The following is a 23,882-nucleotide window of genomic DNA, read 5'->3' as shown; positions in this document are numbered from 1 at the left end:
CACACGCAAACGCACGCACGCACGCACGCACGCACACACACACACACACACACACACACGCACGCACAAACGAACATATACACGCAAACGCACGCACGCAAGCACACATACACACACACACACACACACACACACACACACACACACACACACACACACACACACACACACACACACACACACACACACAGGGTAAGATGAAAGACAGAAGAAAAGTAAGAAGAAAATTGAAAATATAGCCATGATGCGCGTGAGTTAGCTCCCTTCCAATACCAACTGTCAAGAGTGAAGCAGTTTCTTCCCTTTATATGTATGTAGAACACATGCCAAGTATACGCAAATACTGATTGGAAGAAAAATGAAAGACGAGTTTGTAATGATTTTTACATATTTATCCTTATTCTTACTGGGCCGACTAATATAGTATCACCATCCTCCAGTCATCCGCGGAACTTCTGAACAAATCAAGATGCCCTCTGGTTTGTGCCTAAAAAAAACAAAATAACCCAACATAATTGCCACGCACGAAACAACAACAACAACAACAACAACACCAACAACAACAACATCTACTACGACGACTACAAATACACATCTTTGCAACTTTCACAGACAAAGTTCGTAAACAAAATGATTTTTAATTGTCGGAATGTCCTTATTGAACGTACACAACCTGCGAGTAGCCCTTGAGTTTAGCAATGACAAAATGCAGGAAGTCTCTCCTCGACTAATGGAAAGCTGCACTTCATATGAAACATACACAGTGCTCACAAAATCCAAACGAAAACAGAAACAGAGAACAGAAAACGCTCGAATTAATGATACAGTTTCAAGTAGCAGCTAAACCTACCCGAAGTCACGTTCAGTCTTCTCTGCGAACACTATTGGAAAGATGTAAATTCCCAAATTTAAACACGCAACACGAATATACACAAGGACATTGTTTAATGAATTATCATAGTTTCGGAGTATTTTCGAGTTTATCATTGCCGGTTTGTCTAAATTACAGCGTAGCTAATGGACCTCTTTCGGTTGAATTAGCCCGATAACATCTACCAGAATGGCGTTTCCCTCCTATATCTGTAAACTTAACTCGTGTAAGTGGTCAACCCCCTTCAAGCTTGATCATCCCTTGGAACAGCACGAAGACAAAATGGTGCTGGAGAGAAGGTGAATCCTTGGATTCCATCCAAAGATGGCAGCTGTCCATCTTCTGCCGGCAGGAAACGGAAGTGTTGTATGAGGGAAGTGACGTAGAAGAAAAGCTGCTGGCGCGCGATTCCTTCCCCTGGGCACTGTCTTCGACCTGTTGACAGAGGATGCAATGTTCGTGTTGCAAAAGCTCTGCGATCATTTTTATGTTTCTTGGTAATTAATTACAAGGTACAGTAGGCGACATACAAGCAAGAAACCGAACTAACAAATAGAGAATACTACATGGCTTGCTGTGTCGTACCAGATTTACAGGATTTAAAAAAAAAATTTGAACTGCGAGCGAAAGCGAGCTGTTCACTATTTGAAAAAGCAACGAGTGTAAATCTGGTACGTAACAGCAAGCCATGTAGTATTCTGTGTATCCTACATACTGTACTTACGTGTATTCTACTCAAAACGTCCCACAGTCGAGGCAGCCAAATTGAAGACGCTTGTTTTGGAACCTCGATCTCTTCTAAAGCCAAACAAACGTCACTATGGAAAGTGTGGCGTGACGTGTTAGTTCTAACATTTCATCCAGGGGAATTAGCGAGCGCAATTTTTTTCTATAATGACGTTTGTCACGGTGACTTTGGCATCATAAGCAGTGGAAAAACAGGCCCCTGCCAGACTTGCTTGACATAACCTCATTTACATGATACACACACGTGTGAATTGAACGATTATCATCTCATGAAAGTCTCTCTCGCGTATGTAGGATAAACAAATATAACCACTAGCTAGCTAATGCTAGACTGACAGACTAACTAACAGACTAACAAACAAACTAACAAACAAACTAACTAACAAACTAACGAACTAACGAACTAACGAACTAACTAACTAACTAACTAGAGGAGCAGTCATGAAGTTAAAGCCATCATTCTCTCTGACAAAACTGCACCGATGATTGCTTGCACGCGCACTTGCAGGCACAAACAAAATGATAGGCAGACAAACAAAATACACTGCACGAACATGTCACACACCCACTCACCTACACCCACACACACGCTGTCACACACACGTTGTCACAGAGACACACATCACCCACACACACACACATTTACACAAACAAACACACACACACAGCATATGTCCACTTATAATACATCAACTTTAGTTATGAACACGCTGGTATCCTCAGTACTCTTAACAACTAACTCACCAAGGGAAAAGGGGATGAACTCTGCCTTCTTCACCAGCCCCCCAGCGGAGTCGAGAAAGCGTTCAGGACGAAAGTTCTCGGGGTCTCCCCACACCGCAGAATCATGAAGCGCGGAATGCAGGATGGGCAAAACGATTGCATCCCGCGGAATTGTGCAGCCCCGAAATTCCGCGGTTCTCAAAACCCCATGTTGCAAGCCCATACCTCCGACGTCAGCAATTCGAAGAGTTTCCAAAATGGTGGCTTGCACGTACGTCATGTCCTGTCTGTGACGTAGGCTGGGTGGTGACGTTCGACCAATGACGTCACTGATCTCTTTGAAGCACTTGTCCTGTACTTTGGGGTTGTGAATGAGGTAGAGAATGATCCAGAGGAGCGTGGAAGTTAACGTCTCGGTCCCTGCGACGAAGAGGTCGGATACAACCCACAGTAAATTTTCCTCTGGCGTTTGGGAAAAAAAGAAAGAGAGAGAAAATAATAATGGTTATTAAAATAAAGACACTGCATTGTAGCATAGTAAACTCATCAAATCATCTCTTTCAGCGTAATCGGATACATTCTTTTTCGCACGTACACTCTACTATAAGCAAACAAAGTACGATATAATCCTATATTTACCGGTTCAGCGGCAGTAAACGAATCAGTACACTACCTTTGTAACCCACATAAACAGAACCTGAAAAGAGAAAGGAAAACAATGCACGCTCGTCACAGACAGACAAAAGCTAAGACACACAGACAGGAAGGAAGGAAGGAAGGAAGGAAGGAAGGAAGGAAGGAAAGCAGACAGACAGACAGACAGACAGACAGACAGACAGACAGACAGACAGACAGATAGACAGATAGACAGACAGACAGACATAATCGTGTAAGAATGAATTCACACCTGCAAAACCGTTAATTTGGTTGCACCATATGAACACTAACCATTCACTGTTGAAGGAGCATTTCCAGTTGCTTTCTCCTTTCGTATCTGTTTGAGGTAGGCACTGATAAAATCATCGCTTTCCTCATTGTCCGTATCATCACCACCGTTTTGGTTGTCAATATGTCGCTGAATTTGTGGAATGAGGAAACACTTATTCATCTCCTGCACGTTGTGAAGAATCTGAGGAAAATATAATAAATGAAAAGGAGATCAGTTAAAGCCATATGTACTCGATGACTATACACGCTAATTGCTTTACCAACAGCTGGAGACATGCTAAATTAAGTTCCCTGCAAAATATTGTGGTCTAGGACCCCTTCAATGTTGAGATATGTTAATTTTCATTTTGATCTGGATCGTCCTATTTATAGATTTGCCAACAGAGGTAGCGTTGACGCAAGGAAAATAACTCCGCGTCTTTGTTTACATCCAAAGTTTTTGAGACTCTAAAACAAGCTGTAATGCATGTATATGGTCCGCGCATGGCGACATATCGTCATTACATGGTCTTATGGTGCGTTTGACATCGATTATGGGCAAACTACACTTTGTAAACACGGGAGCGCGTACATATGCCTTTAACGTTTAAGAAAAAATAAAGTCGAGAGAAAATACCACAGAAACTCTAATAAATGTGACCTTGACTGCCACAATGCCAATCAGACACGTGTTTGCTATCCTCAAACAAATCAATACTCTGACAAGGGAAACAACCGCTGTATATTGCCCTTCGAATTGCAGAAAGATGACTGCCATTTTGAGACCATTTTCTCAGATTTGGTCCAATCGTTATTCTTTGTATTTTACGGGTTTTTTTCAGTTAAAACAAACAAAATTCTTCTGGCAGTCAAGGGGATAATCAAAATCTGTTATTATAGTAGCATTGCCTTTATTTAAGGTTGAAAAGATAAAGAGTTCATAACTGTTGAATAAAATATTGTGCATGAATTTTGTTGTATAAATATATATCTGCATGTGCAGTTATGGAGTATGACAATGTTTGTAGCAAGACTGACAGAACGATATCTTGCTGATTTCTTTCTTTCGAATCGATTTCTGTATTTCGGTCAATGATGTTGATATGTTGTCAAGTATCCATCCCATTCATTTAATCGCACATCTGTATGTGTCATTTTGCATGTCCTTTTCTCACCAATGAAAGACATTGTTCAGAAACATTCATAATTCTAAACGCATACAAATCCGGAGTGATTAGGTATCCATGAGGTAAGGGACGGATTGGCAGTGCTTCCACACAATACTTGTTCGACAGTCCAGAAAACACACTCTTTCACCCACTCACTCACTCAGTCACTCACAAACTTACACACTCACTCACTCCCTCACCCACTCACTCACTCACTGACCTTTTTAGCCTTGAACAGATCTCCAGGCAGAAACCTCAACCAGGGTAGATAATTGACCAAGTTCGTGGAGCGAAGGTGGTGAAAGTTCTCCTGAATGAGATCCAGATACCTCAAGAAATTGGGAAAGTCGTAGTCAAACCTCCGCCCGAAAATAACAGAACAAATGTTGTTGGACATGCTGACAATGATCACCTTGGACAGGTCGGTAGCTTGACCTTGCTTCTTGCCCACGGCCTTGACAAACTCCGAGACCTCAGCGAGCATGTTGTCGGCGAACCTCTGCCTACCCATGCCCAGCGAGCGGAGAATCTGGATGGAGACCTTTCGCTGCTCCTTCCACGATGGACCTGAGTTGAAGACGATTCCTGGAACAAAATTTCAGATTTTTTTTCTCACTTAGGGCAACCTGTTAAGAAGCACACTATGCGTGTTAGCTTACGAACGGGCACAAACCACAACACCATGCACTGGAATTAAACGAGAGAGAGAGAAAGAGAGAGAGAGAGAGAGAGAGAGAGAGAGAGAGAGAGAGAGAGAGAGAGAGAGAGATTCAGATTCAGATTCAGATTCAAAACTTTAATACAAAGGGATAAAGGTTTTAGGCAATGCCTAATCTTCCAACCTGTCCCTTTTAGACATACATGACATTATACATTACAATTATATATTTATATAACATGTATTGAACAGCCCAACGAATAACTAATTAACTAAGAATTTGTAATCAGGTTAAAAGTAACAAAACACTAGTTATAATAACGTGGTTCATTGATTAATAAAATGATGATTAAGATGTTATGCAGTAACAGTTATGATTTTAAAGCGTAGGGAGAGAATTATTTTTGACAAAGATATTTTCGAACATTTTTTTTAAAAGATGAAAGGGTTTGACATGTTTTACAGTACATTGGAAGTATATTCCACACAAGCGATCCCCAGTAGGATAAACTAGATTTATACAAATCAATGCGTGGGAGCGGTAGCGTATAATTCAAAAGCCTCGCTCTACCAGGAGGACGCTCAAACAGGTCTTGGATGTATGAAGGTGTTTCATGGTTGTACATTTTAAACATGAAAACACTAGCATTTAAAAAGAACTGCTGATGTAGCGGAAGAATGTTCAGTTGAGTGTATTTTTCTTGAGTAGTCATATTGGGATCTCGGTTTAATAACTTTACACCTCTCTTGTGAAGTGTGTTTATTTTCTTTATATGAACATCACTGGCATTGCACCAGACAGTAGATGCATAGCAAATGTGAGAGAGACAGTGTGCGTGGAAAAACATTTTGAGGGCATCCACAGAAACAACGCACCAGAGCTTGTTAAGTAAGAAAAGGTTCCTAGAAACTCGTTTATAAACTGTATCAATGTGAGAGCGCCAGTTAAGTTCATCATCAATTACAACTCCAAGCACACGGTGTTGATGGACTTGAGCAATGCTAACTGTACCATGCATAAGATCAAGGCTCAGAGGCTGTCGCTGGTGTTTTTGTCTTGTGGTTATTAACATGCTTTTTGTTTTCTTAGGATGCAGTGCCATTCTGTTACAATTACACCAATCATTAATATTTGCTATACTTTCTTGGAGTACTTTTCTTATGAGATTTATATCTGTATTACTGCTGTGAAGTGTTGAGTCATCCGCAAAAAGATCAAGTACAGCATTTTCTTGTTTGAGGTGTAATGGTAAATCATTAATGTATAGTCCAAACAGTAAGGGACCAAGGATAGAACCTTGTGGGACTCCACATTTTACAGTGCCTTGTGATGAATATGAACCGTTTAGGTAGACTGCTTGTTTCCTATCTGACAGATATGATGTAAAAAAGGACACAGATGAGCTATTTTGCAGGTAAATAAGTAATTTGTCTAACAAAATAGCATGATCAACTAAGTCAAATGCTTTCCTGAGATCAAGGAATACCGCTCCAACCATTTCACGATTGTTTATTGCTTTTAGCCAGGTATCACAGAGCCGGGTAAGGGCAGTATGACATGAATGTTTAGGACGAAAACCTGATTGATAAGGATGAAAAATATTGTTTTCTTCAACATATTTAAGGAGATGGGTGTGTATATGCTTTTCCAGGGGTTTAGACAGTATAGAGAGAATAGATATCGGTCTGTAGTTGTCAAGGCTATCGGTGTCTTTTGACTTTGGTACTGGAATAACTTTAGCCGTTTTAAACACTGATGGGAAGACATTCTTCCTGATAGAGAGATTGTATACATGGGTTAAACTGTTTACAATATAAGGAAGTGACATTTTTACAATTTGTGAATTAAGATTGTTTGTGTCCATTGTTTTTTTGTTATTTAGTTTAGAAATTAGTGCACCAACTTCAACGACTGTGATTACAGGTATATCAAACGAGTCAGATGGCAAAAGTTTCTCATTACAAAATTGACTGAGTACTTCAGGCACCTTATAGCCAATCTGATCAGAACTGGCTGAGGAATCAAGAACATTGTCGGTCATAGATAGAAAGTAACTATTACAATCATCAGCAGTTATATTAGGATTAATACAGGATGGGGCTTTGCGTGATTTACTAGTCAGTTCATTCATTGCACGCCAAATTTGACATATGTCATTTTTATCTATTATAAGATTTTGAAAATATTTCTTTTTTGCAAGTTTCACCAATTCAGAAATTTTGTTTCGCATTTTTTTGTAAAGTTCAAACTGTTTAATTTTTTTTAGAAAATCTCGAACTAACATAGCATCTTTAATTTCACCTGTCATCCAGAGAGAGAGAAAGAGAGAGAGAAAGAGAGAGAGAGGGAAAGAGAGAGAGAGAAAAGAGAGAGAAAGAGAGAAAGAGAGAGAGAGAGAGAGAGAGAGAGAGAGAGAGAGAAGAGAGAGAGAGAGAGAAAGAGAGAGAGAGAGAGAGAAAATAAAAGAAGAAGGCGAAAGAGAGAACAATCCAGCTACACAGACAAACACCGACAGAGAGACAAGCTGAGAAAAAGGAGAACCACACCGTACGTACCTCTCTGTGTAATGAGGTCAGTGATGAACATCTTAGGTCTGACGGAGAAGATGTCAGCGTGCTTCACCAGAGCGTCCTTGATGACGTCATATCCGTTGAGAACCACGACCAGGCGGCTGCCCAGGTACAGGCTGAAGACGTCACCATACTGACGTCGCCACGTCACGAACTGGGCCCTGGGATCCTGGTCAAGGAGGGGGAGATGTCCGATGAGGGGGAGGGAGGGGGGCCCTGGGGGGAGGTTTGATGACCGGTAGTCACAATACCAGTGGCAGGCGAGGAAGACGATGAAAGCGACGAGAATGACGTCAAACATGTCTGTGGTGTGTTTTCTGCAAATCTGTAACGAAAAGAAAGGAAATCTCTACGTACAGCAAATAAGACAACAGCAAAAAGCAAAACATACGAAACATGAGTGTTGTTAAGAAATACACCACCCAAAACGGATGCCAAGCATTTCTGTTTGTCAAATTACCAAAATACTAAAAACTGTCTGCTGTAAAGATAGATGGATTTTTTACATTCAACTTCCTCTATGATTACCTAGCGAAAGAATGTGTTCGGCAATCATTCTTTCAAATATCATACATTGGCTAGCTATTCTAATCACCAGCAGCTCTATGTTAGCTAAACAAACATATAGTTTTGACCAAAATATGACATTTGATCTCAACAGTCATTGTTTAACTCCACCTCTATCGCAGTCTTCAAAAACAATAGCTGTCTCGATCGCCATGACATGGTTTTTTATTGTTTTGTTTTTTTGTTTTTTTAAGATATAAAGACCGTATACTGTATGTTGAATAACATACTTTTAAAGCAAACGGGCTCACCTTGATAATGTGTTCGAAATTCCCACGTCCGTTACCAGTTTCTCGTAGGTCCTCTTCTGTTATGTATTTATTCTTTTCTTTGCATTTTATTTTTTCATATTTATTTGCTGAAAAGACCGTCAGATTTGAAACCCCAGTGCAAATGAGTTAGCCTAGATAATTGACAAGGTGTTTCCATTGTAGCCACTTACTACGTTTTAGTATAAAGATCCGCGAGGGAACAAGTTATCAACACTGTGTTGACCTGCTACTGCTACGAGACTATGCTCAAGATAAAAGTACTGTGTAGTGTATGTACCACTGACTGTAATGTACTGTGCTATGCGTAAGCATGCATTCGATACCATCTATACGGATGACAGACCACATAAACATTGGCAGGATGTTTAAGCTTTCCTATTCATGTAGACTTAAAAGTAGCCTTCCGAGTCACGTACAATTACAAAGGAAGAAAGATCGGGTTCACTTTCTCCGTACCAAGAATAGTACGTTCAAGGCTAACAACATGTGGTCGTTATCAAGTTAACTGAAGAGAAGGGTGTTGCATTCTGTTATTGCGTCTTGTCTTTAAAATTTGACTTTTCCAATACCCTGTTCAAAAAGAGTGCCTGCTTGCAAGCATGTGGTCGTTATTGTATATTATGATAAGGATTGACTCGATTTGCTGCATTCTGTTATTTCCTTTTCAACTAAAAGTAACGGCGTGCATTCATGTATGAGTTTGTGTCTGTACTTGCATGCATGAACAAACCTGCGTGGATCTATGAGTTTTAGTGAGAGTGAGAAGAGAGAGAGAGAGAGAGAGAGAGAGAGAGAGAGAGAGAGAGAGAGAGAGAGAGAGAGAGAGAAAGAGAGAGAGAGAGAGAGAAAGAGAGAGAGAGAGAAGAGAGAGAGAGAGAGAGAGAGAGAGAGAGAGAGAGAGAGAGAGAGAGAGAGAAAGAGAAAGAGAACGAGGAATAGAAAAAGAAATAGAGAGAAGGGGGGGGGGGGGGGCAGAGTTTTTCTCCGTGTGCACGTCCGTTGGTATATGCGTGTGTGTTTGTGCGTGTGTATCTATTTCAGTGAGTTTGTGTCTGTACTTGCATGCATGAACAAACCTGCGTGGATCTATGAGTTTTAGTGAGAGTGAGAGAGTGTGTGAGAGAGAGAATCAGAATCAGAATCAGAATCGGAATCAGAATGTTTTATTCGCGAAAACATATGTTTATAGCGAAAGGGTGTTGTGGGGTTGGGATGTCGAAGTACAAAGCTTTCTATATACCGAAGCATGCACGATCGCGCAAAGTTCTGCTACTGGAAGTCCGATAGAGAGTCCACTGCATTTGTCAGAGTCAGGGACACCTTGACTCGCACTGCACATCAATACCATTCATCATAACATCGTGTGAGAGAGAGAGAGAGAGAGAGAGAGAGAGAGAGAGAAATAGAAAAAGAAATAGAGAGAAGGGGGGGGGGGGGCAGAGTTTTTCTCCGTGTGCACGTCCGTTTGTATGTGCGTGTGTGTTTGTGCGTGTGTATCTATTTCAGTGTGTGTGTGTGTGTGTGTGTGTGTGTGTGTGTGTGTGTGTGTGTGTGTGTGTGTGTGTGTGTGTGTGTGAGAGAGTTTACGCATATTCGTCTAAAAAAATGGGGACAACTGGCATACAAAGCCTACACAGCAAAATCACACAACAACAAAACTCCAACAATACTTCCCGGCAGATTGCATTATAAGAAGCTGACACGCCTATGTACATTGAGACACTTGTTGTGCACTAGCAAAATGTTTATGAACGAAAACCACAGTTTTTTTTAATAGATACTATTGAAGCAAATTTAGACCTAAAACATGTACACTTCAAATGCAGGCTTTTCAAACAACACTTCATCAACTTGCCAAGCAATCATCAAAGCCTTGTTGTTCAAACTTCCTGTGATCTCAGCAACTTTTAAAAACCACTCAACGCGAAAATTCCTGTTATCATGAAATACGAAATCACACTTTCATTCATAGTCGTGCGTCTTACAATGAAGAGACGTAAACATCATAGGCTAGCTGAGTCGAGTGAATGATACAGGAAGATCCGTTTGCTATGGAAGCGTTGAGGAAACCAGCATCAAAAGATATCCGTTTCCTTTGATCAAGCTCGAGTGGTGGCCATGGGATGCGTTATGCGTGTTGTATCCTTGTGCGTGAGTGTGTGTGTGTGTGTGTGTGTGTGTGTGTGTGTGTGTGTGTGTGTGTGTATGTGTGTGTTTGTGTGTGTGTGTTTGTGTGTGTGTGTGTGCGTGTGTGTATGTGCGCGTGTGTGTGTGTGTGTGTGTGTGTGTGTGCACGAGACACAAAGGGAAGTGATGATGAGCTACCTAAGAAGAATCTCCCAATGCTCCTTTTCTCGAACAATGCCATCACTAATTTGAACCCTCTTGTCCCCGTTTAAGGCAGGGGCGGATTAGGGGGGGGGGGGGGTTACAAGGGTTCCGGAACCCCCCCCCCCCCGGCTGTCAAAAAAAATAAAATTAATACTAACTTTAAAATAAATAATGAGTGGCTGCTGATCATGTTTAAAATCAAGGATAAGCCATAAATTGTTCATAAAATAGCTAACATTCTTCAGCTTAAGGGGGGCAAAGCCCCCCAGACCCCCAACGGGGCCTTCCCATGTACCCCACAAGGGGTCTACCCCCTGGACCCCAGGTTGTAACCCCCCCCCTCTGGCTTAACTGCTCCGCCCCTCTAAGGTATTCATGCTTGTTTATTGTTTATGTGCGATTGTCAGTAACACAACACTGCTAAAGCGATATTAGGAAAGCGCTACAGCCATTGGTGGTGTTACAACTACAACAACCCAGAGTGAGGACGATAGCTGGAAAATAGTGAATATTAATGAAGACACACCATTATTTTGTATTCTTCACTGATGTACCAAATACTTGTAACCTTCAGCTCAAAGTGGTAATCTCTTCAAGAATATAGGTGGATTTCGCCTGGTAAAACAGACACAAGACACCCCCCCCCCCCCCCTGTTAGCTATTTTATGAACAATTTATGGCTTATCCTTGATTTTAAACATGATCAACTGGTGTCAGCAGCCACTCATTATTTATTTTAAAGTTAGTATTATTTTTATTTTTTTTGACAGCCGGGGGGGGGAGGGGGGTTCCGGAACCCCTGTACCCCCCCCCCCCTAATCCGCCCCTGCCTTAAACGGGGACAAGAGGGTTCAAATCAGTGATGGCATTGTTCGAGAAAAGGAGCATTGGGAGATTCTTCTTAGATAGCTCATTATCACTTTCCTTTGTGTCTCGTGCACAAACACACACACACACACACACACACACACACACACACACACACACACACACACACACACACACAAACACACAAACACACACACAATCGCACACACACACACACGTACGCGCACGTACAGACAGGCCCCCCCAACAAAAACAACAACCCCACAAGCTATTACAATGAATGGGGCATTCGGGAAAACTGTTTTTGCTCGAGACAAATGAAAGTGTTGGGTACAAACTAAATATAATGCCATAAATATGTTTGCGGGTTTCGCTAAACAGGTTTTAGTAGTCTCGACGATGACTGATCCAAGGTTTTCAGGCCTACACATTGACTGCATGTTTCGATATTGATTGACGCGACTTGTTGGATTCTGTTAACGACACTCAAACAAGCAATGTGCGTAGGTAATGTGCGCATGTCTTCGTGAAAATTCCGCCCGATTTGTTCTGAAGTGCATAAGCTAGACGACCTCCCTAAAAATAAAAAAAATAAATCACACACACTCACAACAAAACCCCACACAAAACAACAACAACGAACAAACCATTTATTCTGTTGTTACACAGCAATCTTTTTTTTTCTTTTTTTTTCCCTACACCTGTTCCTTGTTCCGGTGCACTCTCACGCCGCCCCGTCCCTGCATTCGCTGCTCCATCCACATCTGAATTTCGTTCCGCTGCCAGACCTGTCAATTTTACAGACGCTTCAGGGAGGGAAGTCGGGTCGTTGCGGTAGGCTACCCTCGGAAGTTGACACTGCACTTCTGCTGAGTCACTTCGACGGTGTTCAGTAGTGGGTCTGTCCCGAGCTAACGGACTCAACCCACTACCTACTATGCCCCCTACTAACGACATTGACTGCTAAGTCGCGGAGCCAGACTGAGTGAGCGTCCCCTCCAGAGAGCAGACCGCCACCACGTCCCTCCGTCAACCCCCCAGAACGTCACACGTTGAAGACTGACAGCAGAAGTACTATTCAGGGAAGGGTGGAACAGGAACAATGAGACCAAGGTCACCATGAGAGCTCCGGGCATGAAGGGCTACAAGAGCAAGGACATTTTTATAATTTTGGATGATTATTGAGATGAGGATGATTATAATGATGATGCTATGGATTTCCAATTTGGTTTGAGACTACGTGACAGGGCAGCACTCTACGCTTACTGTCATAATATATCCTGGTGTAAACCAGGCCCTAGAACTGCCGCACCTGCGGTGTTGGTCAGGTAAACAGACCCTGAGCACCCTCAAAGTCGCATTCGTTAAATGAATGACACTCGGCTGTGTGATTCCAGCCTTCCCATAGGAACCATAGCACTTCCACTCTCGGTAGGAGCCGACCATAGCCCGAAAAACCCACATGACCCTGATGGGATTTGAACCCTAGACCTCCCGGCCCGCAGCCCGATGCACTAACCACTGCGCTACAGCAATCTTACAAATTCTGGTAAGACACCATTAACATTGAATGATATAATTATCTTTGTACATCGTTTATTGTTGGCGTGGACAAATACCTACTTTCTTTTTCCTGCCCATGTCTGAATGGCAGAGTCCTGCCTGTGTATGTACCTGTTCTCACCGTCTTGTGGCCAGGGTTGTGAACGTGCCTGTTCTCACCGTCTTGTGGCCAGGATTGTGCACGTGCCTGTTCTCACCGTCTTGTGGCCAGGGTTGTGAACGTACCTGTTCTCACCGTCTTGTGGCCAGGATTGTGCACGTGCCTGTTCTCATCGTCTTCTGGCCAGGGTTGTGAACGTGTCTGTTCTCACCGTCTTGTGGCCAGGGCTGTACACGTGTCTGTTCTCACCGTCTTGTGGCCAGGATTGTGCACGTGCCTGTTCTCACCGTCTTGTGGCCAGGGCTGTACACGTGTCTGTTCTCACCGTCTTGTGGCCAGGGTTGTGAACGTGCCTGTTCTCACCGTCTTCTTGCCAGGATTGTGCACGGGCTTGTTCTCACCGTCTTCAGGCCAGGATTGTGCACGTGCCTGTTCTCATCGTCTTCTGGCAAGGATTGTGCACGTGCCTGTTCTCACCGTCTTTCGGCCAGGATTGTGCACGTGCCTGTTCTCATCGTCTTTCGGCCAGGATTGTGCACGTGCCTGTTCTCACCGTCTTTCGGCCAGGATTGTGCACGTGCCTGTTCTCATCGTCTTCTGGCAAGGATTGTGCACGTGCCTGTTCTCACCGTCTTTCGGCCAGGATTGTGCACGTGCCTGTTCTCATCGTCTTCTGGCAAGGATTGTGCACGTGCCTGTTCTCACCGTCTTTCGGCCAGGATTGTGCACGTGCCTGTTCTCATCGTCTTTCGGCCAGGATTGTGCACGTGCCTGTTCTCACCGTCTTTCGGCCAGGATTGTGCACGTGCCTGTTCTCACCGTCTTCTGGCCAGGATTGTGCACGTGTCTGTTCTCACCGTCTTCTGGCCAGGATTGTGCACGTGCCTGTTCTCACCGTCTTGTGGCCAGGATTGTGCACGTGCCTGTTCTCACCGTCTTTCGTCCAGGATTGTGCACGTGCCTGTTCTCACCGTCTTTCGGCCAGGATTGTGCACGTGCCTGTTCTCATCGTCTTCTGGCAAGGATTGTGCACGTGCCTGTTCTCACCGTCTTCTGGCCAGGATTGTGCACGTGCCTGTTCTCACCGTCTTCTGGCCAGGATTGTGCACGTGCCTGTTCTCACCGTCTTTCGGCCAGGATTGTGCACGTGTCTGTTCTCATCGTCTTCAGGCCAGGATTGTGCACGTGGCTGTTCTCACCGTCTTCAGGCCAGGATTGTGCACGTGGCTGTTCTCACCGTCTTCAGGCCAGGATTATGCACGTGCCTGTTCTCACCGTCTTCTGGCCAGGATTGTGCACGTGCCTGTTCTCACCGTCTTGTGGCCAGGATTGTGCACGTGCCTGTTCTCACCGTCTTGTGGCCAGGATTGTGCACGTGCCTGTTCTCACCGTCTTCTGGCCAGAATTGTGCACGTGCCTGTTCTCACCGTCTTCTGGCCAGGATTGTGCACGTGCCTGTTCTCACCGTCTTGTGGCCAGGATTGTGCACGTGTCTGTTCTCACCGTCTTGTGGCCAGGATTGTGCACGTGTCTGTTCTCACCGTCTTGTGGCCAGGATTGTGCACGTGGCTGTTCTCACCGTCTTCTGGCCAGGATTGTGCACGTGCCTGTTCTCACCGTCTTCTGGCCAGGATTGTGCACGTGCCTGTTCTCACCGTCTTGTGGCCAGGATTGTGCACGTGCCTGTTCTCACCGTCTTCTGGCCAGGGCTGTACACGTGTCTGTTCTCACCGTCTTCTGGCCAGGATTGTGCACGTGCCTGTTCTCACCGTCTTGTGGCCAGGGTTGTGAACGTGCCTGTTCTCACCGTCTTCTGGCCAGGATTGTGCACGTGCCTGTTCTCACCGTCTTGTGGCCAGGATTGTGCACGTGCCTGTTCTCACCGTCTTCTGGCCAGGATTGTGCACGTGCCTGTTCTCACCGTCTTCTGGCCAGGATTGTGCACGTGCCTGTTCTCACCGTCTTGTGGCCAGGATTGTGCACGTGCCTGTTCTCACCGTCTTCTGGCCAGGATTGTGCTCGGGGTGAGAACACTCTTCCACTTGGACAATACCCAAATTAACAGCTTGGCTTCTCCCCGTGGGAGATACGAATTTAATGAAATAATATTTTTAACGAACACTGGAAATTCTCTGTGCTATAAATTCATCACCAATTGTTCAGTGTGACAGGGAGCAGTAAGAATCTTCATGTTTGGTATTTGTCCAAGTGGAGGGATGTTCTTATCAAAAGAAACAGTCTGGCCGGATATGAAATGGTGAGCCATACCGTCTTCATAGCAAGGACTGTGCCTTTGCATTCAAACAGATTATTCTCATTCAATTTGTGCGATGCCGTGATAAAATAGAGTGCAATGTATTTTTTTTGTTTGTTTGTACCACCTTCCTGCATATTACGTGTGTGTGTGGGTGTGTATGTGCGTGTGTGTGTGTGCGTGTGTGCGTGAGTGTGTGTGTGCGTGTGTGTGTGTGTGTGCGCGTGTGTGTGTTGTGTGTATGTAATCACAATAATTTAAAACCCTCTGTAATGCCGCACGTACTGTTTATATTTATGGACAAAAGCTTTTATTATCTATACGTTTTAGGATTGTGATAGATGCATTGGTTACTATCTCTTACCAGCAACTCATGTGCGCGAGAGTGTGCGTGCGAGTGTGTGTGTGTGTGTGTGTGTGTGTGTGTGTGTGTGTGTGTGTGTGTGTGTGTGTGTGTGTGTGTGTGTGCAGTATGGATGTGGCGGACGTACCTGTCTGGAGTACTTTAAGTGTTTATACTTCGTATGTTTTATTGTTCTTATTTTTGTTTTTTAAGGTTGGTGTCATATGTTGTTTTGGTTGTTTTAAGAGCAGATGAACCACAATTTTCCATCTTTTGTAATTAATTGTATGGACAATAAAGGATCTTAATATGTCGGATGTCTTAATGGTACAGGTCACGTGAGGATCCTATTGTTGCAGCTAAACACAATGGATCCTGACAAATATGTCCGTTTCCTGCAGTGTCCTTCCCGGTAGTTTGGCACATACGGGTTCATACGTAAGGCCAAACAAAAATATATTTTGGTTTAGGGTAACGTGACCAAAAAAGATAGGGTCGGTAGGTCGGATTTTTTTTTTATTTATTTATGTTTATTTTTTTAATTACGTCGATTTAAGGTAATTTCCCTTAGTCTCGGTATGGTTTGCAAAAGTTTTTTTTTGTTTTTTTGAGAAATGAAAAAAAATTTTAGGGTTGGCGGGAAAAAGTAGGGTCGGTCGGGTTACCCTAAACCAACATATATTTGTATTTGGCCTAAGTGAAGGTACGTGCGGTGTACATCATCATCCGCGCTCTTTGTCTCAGGGGCACTCGCGTTGTGCCAACAGTCGACATCTGGACGTCAGTGCAACTACCTCACAACAATATTGGATCCTGTTTTCCAGTTGAAACAAAGTATCACACAGAATGGGTGCCCCCACCGTTTGCTTGTGCTTAGGGCTGTTCATGTGGACCCCCGTCTCCGCGGTTGTTTGGACTACACTGTATGTTGCATGTGCGGACAAACCCGAAACTAGTTGTGGTGAAAGTTTGTGCACGTGTTGTCCGGCCACTGATGCAGACGATGTGCCAGGCGTTGGAAATTGCATAAACGATACAATGACCTACATTCCATGGATGCCAGACTCAGTGTGGAATCTCTTCTTTAAGAACAGCAATTTATCTGCCGTTACTTTGAATGATCAGTTCTTTTCCAATGTGACACAACTCAAGCACTTGGTGTTCAGTTCAGGCAGTGTACGTCATATTGGACCAGACGTGTTCAGCGGGTTCAAGCATCTCACGTTTCTGGACATAAGTTACACCGTTGGCCTGACCTTTGACTCTGTCCGAAACATGCTGTCTATCCCAGGCTTGTGCACTTTCGTTGCCTTGTATTGCAATATGTCTGTACCACCAGCCCACGCTTTCGTGAACATATCGTCTGATGTGGAAACTCTTTTTTTGACTACTGAGATAATTAAAGTATATGATATGACTGCATTCTGTTCTGTGCACACACTGCGGGATATCGCTTTAATATTTGGCATACTGACGGAAGTAAAAACGACATGCATTCTGCAAATAGAACATCTGCAGTTAAGTTTTAATGATCTTTTTTCATTGCCCACCACATGCACTGACATGTCCGAATCCTTTTTCCCATATTTGAGAACTTTGAATGTGACTGGGAACAACATAAGATTCGTGGGAAAAGCATGCCTTCCTGAGCTTGATACTCTTGATCTGAGTAACAACAAATTTCGTTATGTCTCTCAATCCAATTTGAACATTGAGCAGTTTCCGAACTTGAAGAGCCTTTCTATTCAATCGATTACATCCCACATGCTGATGATTATATATGACAAAGCTTTCAGTCACCCGACTCTACGAAGACTCAAGCTTGACATGTGTGACATGGACTTCAGTAACGGAGTCAGAATTTCACGAAAAGCGTTTGCAGACCTCCCTCGATTGACTGAGTTGTCAATGAACCACAACGTGTTTAAAGATGTGGATGATGCAAGGTTTCTGGAATTGTTTGGCTGTCTGAATCTTAGTGTATTAACGTTATCGCACAATGAATTATCAACGATTTCGTGGAAAACATTCGCTCATTTTATAAACTTGACAAGATTGGAACTTGTGGCTTCTGGACTGTCAAATCTTCCAGACGGAGTGTTTTCGTCTCTCAGAAAACTGAACTGGCTTGACATTTCGGACAACAAGATCACCACTGTGACAGAAAAAACGTTTAGTGAGGAAACGAGACAGCAGCTACGTTTTTTGGGCTTGGACAAGAACCTTTTCACTTGCTCTTGTGATTTAATGTGGTTTAGAAACTGGTATGTATCTCAGCAAGCACACCTCTTCCACAAAACAACACCTGGGCCGAAATACAAGTTCAAAACTGTTACCAAGAACCAGTTCACTTACTTCTTCTTAACGGATCAGATAAACGAAAAGCCTCCAAAATTGATATTAAAGTGCAACAATATCCAAGGAACAAAGCTAGCAGACCTAATAATGGCGGATCAGGCGTGTCTGTTGAGCCAGTCAGTGAACGTAGCCATCATCCTGGTCACCAGCGCCATGATTGTCACTCTCATTACCGTTTCTCTCATCTTCCGCTGCCGTTGGCACATCCGTCTCGCGCTCTACGAGGTTTTCAGGGGCCGCGGTGACGTCAGAAGGATGAGACTGCACGCTAACTGCTTTGACTACGACGTCTTTGTTTCCTACACCAAAGAGGATCTTCCGTGGGTCCGTGAACACCTGATGCCGGAGTTGCAGGACCGCCTGGGGCTCAGGCTGTGTGTCCACCAGAGAGACTTCATCCCCGGCAACAACATCGTAGACAACATCGTGGAGTGTGTGCAGAGCAGTAGAAAGAGCCTGATGGTCTTCTCCAAGGACTTTGTGTACAGCCAGTGGTGCCAGTTCGAGCTAACCTTCTGCCTTAGTCACGTCATGGACTATGACGACACGCTGCTCATCGTGTGTTTGGATGACGTCACGTCACGTGACATGACGCCGGCCATGATGGCGGTGCTGAAGACGACAACCTACATCCAGTGGGAGGACCACGGTGACGCAGTGGATTCCTTCTGGGGACGTCTTCGTCTGGCTCTGCGTGAAGTCACTGACATGGCTGTAGTTACTGACAGAGCTAGGGCGCATGGCAGAGTTGCAGTTGTTGAGATTGCTGAGGTTGTTGACAGAAATCAGTCTGTTGACATAGCTGAGTCTACAGTATAAGGTTCTTTTCATATATATTTGTGTGTGTGTTTGACATAGCAGTGGTTTTTTTTACACATCTAAAGGCTGATGGCATGGCTTGGCTCACACAGCAGTATAGAGTCGTGTCGTGTAGTGAAGTGATTAACTTTTTCCGCATTTTCTTCATGTACTATTCTGCGATCAATGAATTTCCAATTTACTCGGAATATAAGTTTGCCCCAACTGTATAAAGCCACCCTCCGCCTCCCGTAAACCATCAGTTTGTGGCCACGGAGCTCCCCGAGATTTTACATACAGTACACAAACATACACCCATTTGAACGCTTTCTGCTCGGGAACATCCTGGCTGCTTTCTGTTGAGAGTGAGACATAATTGTAAACAGTAAACACGAAGTTAACAAGCAAGGAGAGAGGAGAGAAATGAGTCAAACAGAATGCGTTGCTATTTGGGAAAGTGCGATTCTGACAATTGATACCCTCTGCGCGAATGTAGCGTCAGTTTCTTCCCATGTGTGAAAAGAGAGAATGCTTTATGTCCTACATGCTAAATATTTCGCCTCTTAAAGACAAGATATGGGTTATATGATTCGAGTTTTTACGCCCTCACGGCCTTTGACGAGGTACACAAGTGTATGCGTGTTTAGGTGGTATCAGCCATCTGCACTTATGGCAGAATGACTAAGATCTTGTACGTGCCACAACGAGCTGAATTAGTTGGTCCATGCTAACTGTATACCGCCCCCCCCCCCCCCCTTCGCTGGTGACTGACCTATAATGTCACGTGAACGAAGAAGAATGGACACATTTTGTTCTGGCTTGACCCCTGACAATGTCAACATGAGAACAAAAAAACAAAAACAAAAATGCTCGAGAATTAGAGAATGATGGACTAGGTGTTACATATTTCAGGTGTTACATATTTTCCAATTTGCAAATACCAACCAAACTGTGTTCGTCCTTTTAAAAGGGATTTAAGTGTGTGTGTAGTGGACAGCATGTGAAAAACAATAGTATTGTGTGATTAGCGCTATTTAAGGTATCACAATTGCTCGAATATCAAATGGTAAAGAATTGGGAGACTTTTGACCACACAACATGATGTGTAGAAATCTGTTTAATAGAACTGTGTGATGTGTTAATGTTGCAAGTGGGTCAGACGACCTGTACTTATGTAGAATTCAACAGAAACAAATCTGTTACCTACCCCTTCGCTTGCTTGTGATGTGTGCTTCAAATCCTGATCTTGGTAATGAGATGATGTACATAGCTGTACGTAGACAATTTGGCAATGCTATGATGATGTTAATTATATGCTAATTGTTATCTTGTTATTAGCCTTGACTTTAATTTTTCTTTGTTGAAGTAATGTCATTGTTCACTCTTTATAAATGCATTACTTTCTTTCCCACTATTTTGTGGATTGTACTAATCCTGCTTTTTTGCTTTGTCCGTTTCTGATCCTGTAATATCTTTGTGCAAATGTGTATACATGTTAATACTAAAACATGTTAATACTGTGATTTCCGAGATGAAAAAAACACACAGATTTAGTGTGTATCATTTCATTTTATTTTTATTTGACTATATATGGTTTAGATTGATGTAGACTTGTTATCTGTACTTTATTTATTTTCGTTTTACGTGCCTTTCTTTCTCGCTTGCTTTAATTTCTTTTAATGATCGTCTACTCAACGTAAAAGGCAGTCCATTGTTTTCGAAAGGTTGAATTTCCTCAGACCTAATTTATTAAAAGGAAACATTGTAGTCACACACAAAACAACGGAACTTGAGAAAAGTTCTGACACTTAACACGAAATCGAAACATTCAAAATCAGGGAAAAGTCTCCCATGAAAACAAAAGAACTTCGTTTTATAAATAAATCTGTGTGCCTTGCAATTTATGTTGTCTCCCTTTCTATGTTTATCTATGTGTGAATCTGTGTGTGTGTGTGTGTGTGTGTGTGTGTGTGTGTGTGTGTGTGTGTGTGTGTGTGTGTGTGAGTGTGTGTGTGTGTGTGTGTGTGTGTGTGAATGTGTGTGTGTCTGTGTGTGTTTGTGTGCTAGTGTATGTGTGTGAGAGAGGGACAGAGAGAGGGACAGAGACAGAGACAGAAACAGATCGACAGACAGAGAGAGAGAGAGAGAGAGAGAGAGAGAGAGAGAGAGAGAGAGAGAGAGAGAGAGAGAGAGAGAGAGACCGACAGAGAGAGAGAGAGATAGAGAGAGACACAGAGAGAGAGAGAAAGAGAGGGACCGACAGAAAGAGAGAGAGAGAGAGAGAGAGAAAAAGAGAGAGAGGGGCCGAGAGAGAGAGAGAGAGAGAGAGAGGGACTGACAGAAAGAGAGAGAGAGGGAGAGAGAAAGAGAGAGAGGGACCGGGAGAGAGAGAGTGAGAGAGAGAGAGGGAGAGATCGACAGAAAGAGAGAGAGACAGAGACACAGAGAGACAGAGAGATCGACAAAGAGAGAGAGAGAGAGAGAGAGAGAGAGAGAGAGAGAGAGATTCGAGCACGTGACACCATTTAAATTACACAACTAAAGGGTTTGTTCTCAATACAGCTTTCGCAACTTTATTCCAAAACGTATACGTACTGAACAGTGTACACAAAGTTTCGAAAAATAAAAGTTGATAAGATTCCATCAAATATCAAACGATCGTCCAGTCCATTATTCCACGTGGTTTTAACTCCGGAGGTTTACGACTTGATGGCAAGGTCGGGTGCACAATGCTTCTTGACCTTCATGGAGATGTCCCCCAGTTCCTGACACCCGTCCAGCTCGTCGGACAGAGCGTGGCAGGAGTTGAGGTCAGTGTAGTTGCTGCACACGTACTCTACGCAGTGCTGGAGACATGGAAGCAAACCAGAATACAGTGAAACCTTCCATTTAAGACCCCCTGATTTAAGACTCCCCTCCCCTCCCCATTTTAAAACCTAAACCTTTCTAAAAAAAAGTATATATTATGTGAATTTACCCCCAATTTAAGTCTTTCTTTCGTTTTTAAGACCTGTGTCTTAAAAGGGGGGTTGGTTGGCGAAGATAATGATGAAGTTAATTTTTGTTTATTAAAGCCGGTACAGTCGAACCTAGCTGACTATAACGACAAGCCAAGGTGCCAACTAACTCGTTATGAAAAGGAAAATCATGTAGGAAAAAGGTTATTGAGGTTTCTTTCGGGAAGGTGGTCGTTATCAAGATGTGGTCACCGGGGCAGGTTGGACACTATTTCTTTTGAAGTACAAATCCTTTCCCTCAGGTTTACCACTTTCACAGCCTCTTATGGTGAGCATTCTAAACAAGTGTTCAACACAGCATCATATTTGCCAGGGAGAAAGCGGTCCATCGAAATGTAAACTGTATGTATGATCGGTTGCCGATTTCATTCCGGTTATTTCGAAAGTAGAAATTAAAACATGGGTAATTTGTTGGTTCAGGCAATATTGTAAAGTATGGACAACATAGACGAATTCCATAATTCGCACTATGTAACTAATTAGTAGTAGTAGTAGTAGTAATAGTAGCAGTAGTAGTCAGGGGCGGATCCAGGGGGGGTTTCCGGGGTTTCCGGACCCCCCTAGCCTAAAAAAACAAAAAACAAAAAAGACAGACAAATAAGAATGAAAATAAAGAAAAACTGATGCTCAGAGTGCACCAGATTGCTCCATTTTCCTTGATTTGTGTCATAATTTTCCGTGGGGGCATGCCCCCGGACCACCCTACAGAGCCTTTGTCTTGTAAGTGACAGTGGGAAGGTAGTTGGGTAATTTGTTGGCTCAGGTTGTACCAGATCGGTCAATTGTCCTTGTTTTGATCCATATTTGGCTTCTTAATTTTACTTTTTATAAGGTGTATTAGGGGAGGTTTCTTGGCTCAGATTGCACAAGATTGCTCCATTTTCCTTGTTTTTATCAACATTTTCAAGGGGGGGGGCATGCCCCCGGACCCCCTAGGAGGTTTGAACGCTTCGCGTCCTCAACGAAATGCTTCGCGTCGTCAAATTGTCCCTGAAAGAAATTTGGAAACCCCTCCTTAAAAATGATGTGATCCGCCCCTGGTAGTAGTAGTAGTAGTAGCAGTAGTAGTAGTAGTAGTTGTAGTAGTAGTAGTAGCAGTAGCAGTAGCAGTAGTAGTAATAGCAATAGCAGCAGCAGTAGCAGCAGCGTAGTAGTAGTAGTAGTAGTAGTAGTAGTGATATGATATGATATGATAGTTGTTGCTTTTTGGGTCCAGCGGACCATATAGGCCAAATCAGGACCCCAGTAGTAGTAGTAGTAGTAGTAGTAGTAGTAGTAGTAGTAATAGCAACAGCAGCAGTAGTAGTAGAGGTAGTAGTAGCAGTAGCTGTAGCAGTAGCTGTAGTAGTAGTGGTGATGGGGAATAGTAGTAGTTGTAAGAAGAGGAGCACCCTCTAAAATGCTAATAACTCCCAAATGTTTTCAGCGAACTACTTCATATTTGGTGTACATTAGCCAGGGCATCCCATATCTCAAGCCAATGTAAAAGAAAGAAAAATCTAATTCGCTGAACAAATTTAGGAGTTATTCTAGTGGGTGGCATTTTGTGGGTCACCCAGTAGTAGTAGCAACAGTAGTATAGAATTGTTGTTATTATAATAATGAAAGACAAACGAATGACTGACCCTCATGGCGCTCTCAGGGACCTCCAGGTTCTTGGTGACACACCTGTGGAACCTCTTCTTGCCGACCACTTGCCAGCACTGCTGGGCTGCCTCAAACTCCTTTCCGTCACACTTGTTGCTCATCGTGCGAGACGTGGTCAGGCAGTCCGAGTTACTGAAA

General features: G+C 43.4%; 3 protein-coding genes across 4 annotated transcripts in view; 1 reads left to right on the top strand and 2 right to left on the bottom strand.

The window, feature by feature from the left end:
* Nucleotides 1–270: 270 nt before the first annotated feature.
* On the bottom strand, nucleotides 271–8,795 carry LOC138963208 (cytochrome P450 2U1-like). Of its 2 annotated transcripts, XM_070335259.1 has the most exons (7): nucleotides 8,485–8,795; nucleotides 7,652–7,991; nucleotides 4,658–5,022; nucleotides 3,290–3,470; nucleotides 2,363–2,803; nucleotides 1,095–1,306; nucleotides 271–489 (listed from the first exon to the last, which is right to left on the bottom strand). In XM_070335259.1, the coding sequence occupies exons 2-6, from the start codon at nucleotides 7,965–7,967 to the stop codon at nucleotides 1,116–1,118; spliced, it is 1,494 nt and encodes a 497-aa protein (XP_070191360.1). In that variant the 5' UTR covers nucleotides 7,968–7,991; nucleotides 8,485–8,795; the 3' UTR covers nucleotides 271–489; nucleotides 1,095–1,115. The 2 variants fall into 2 exon arrangements, with proteins under 2 accessions (XP_070191360.1, XP_070191359.1); XM_070335258.1 differs by lacking the exon at nucleotides 271–489 and having other exon boundaries at nucleotides 619–1,306; nucleotides 8,485–8,794.
* A 7,976-nt stretch (nucleotides 8,796–16,771) lies between these two features.
* On the top strand, nucleotides 16,772–20,970 carry LOC138963207 (toll-like receptor Tollo). Its single transcript, XM_070335257.1, has one exon. It carries the CDS (start codon nucleotides 16,810–16,812, stop codon nucleotides 19,099–19,101), a length of 2,292 nt encoding a protein of 763 aa, XP_070191358.1. The 5' UTR covers nucleotides 16,772–16,809; the 3' UTR covers nucleotides 19,102–20,970.
* Nucleotides 20,971–21,626: 656 nt separating this feature from the next.
* Nucleotides 21,627–23,882, bottom strand: part of LOC138963206 (uncharacterized) — an 11,068-nt gene continuing 8,812 nt past the window's right edge. The window contains exons 6-7 of the mRNA XM_070335255.1: nucleotides 23,723–23,876; nucleotides 21,627–21,926 (exon numbers count right to left, since the gene is read on the bottom strand). Of these exons, the coding sequence (XP_070191356.1) occupies nucleotides 21,780–21,926; nucleotides 23,723–23,876 (301 nt within the window). The 3' untranslated portion in view covers nucleotides 21,627–21,779. The remainder of the gene's footprint in view (nucleotides 21,927–23,722; nucleotides 23,877–23,882) is intronic.

Source organism: Littorina saxatilis, linkage group LG3, assembly GCF_037325665.1.
Source record: "Littorina saxatilis isolate snail1 linkage group LG3, US_GU_Lsax_2.0, whole genome shotgun sequence".
NCBI lineage: Eukaryota > Metazoa > Mollusca > Gastropoda > Littorinimorpha > Littorinidae > Littorina > Littorina saxatilis.
Note: the sequence above shows the minus strand (reverse complement) of the source record. Positions and strands in the feature narration are given on the sequence as shown.

Excerpts from the sequence above, each read along its gene's own strand:
- LOC138963208 (XM_070335259.1), bottom strand. The coding sequence starts at position 7,967 with ATGTTTGACGTCATTCTCGTCGCTTTCATCGTCTTCCTCGCCTGCCAC. Across the intron at positions 3,471-4,657 it reads ATCTGTTCAAGGCTAAAAAG|ATTCTTCACAACGTGCAGGA; the intron begins GTCAGTGAGTGA and ends TATTTTCCTCAG. Across the intron at positions 1,307-2,362 it reads GTTCATCCCCTTTTCCCTTG|GTCGAAGACAGTGCCCAGGG; the intron begins GTGAGTTAGTTG and ends CTCTGTCAACAG.
- LOC138963207 (XM_070335257.1), top strand. The coding sequence starts at position 16,810 with ATGTGGACCCCCGTCTCCGCGGTTGTTTGGACTACACTGTATGTTGCA.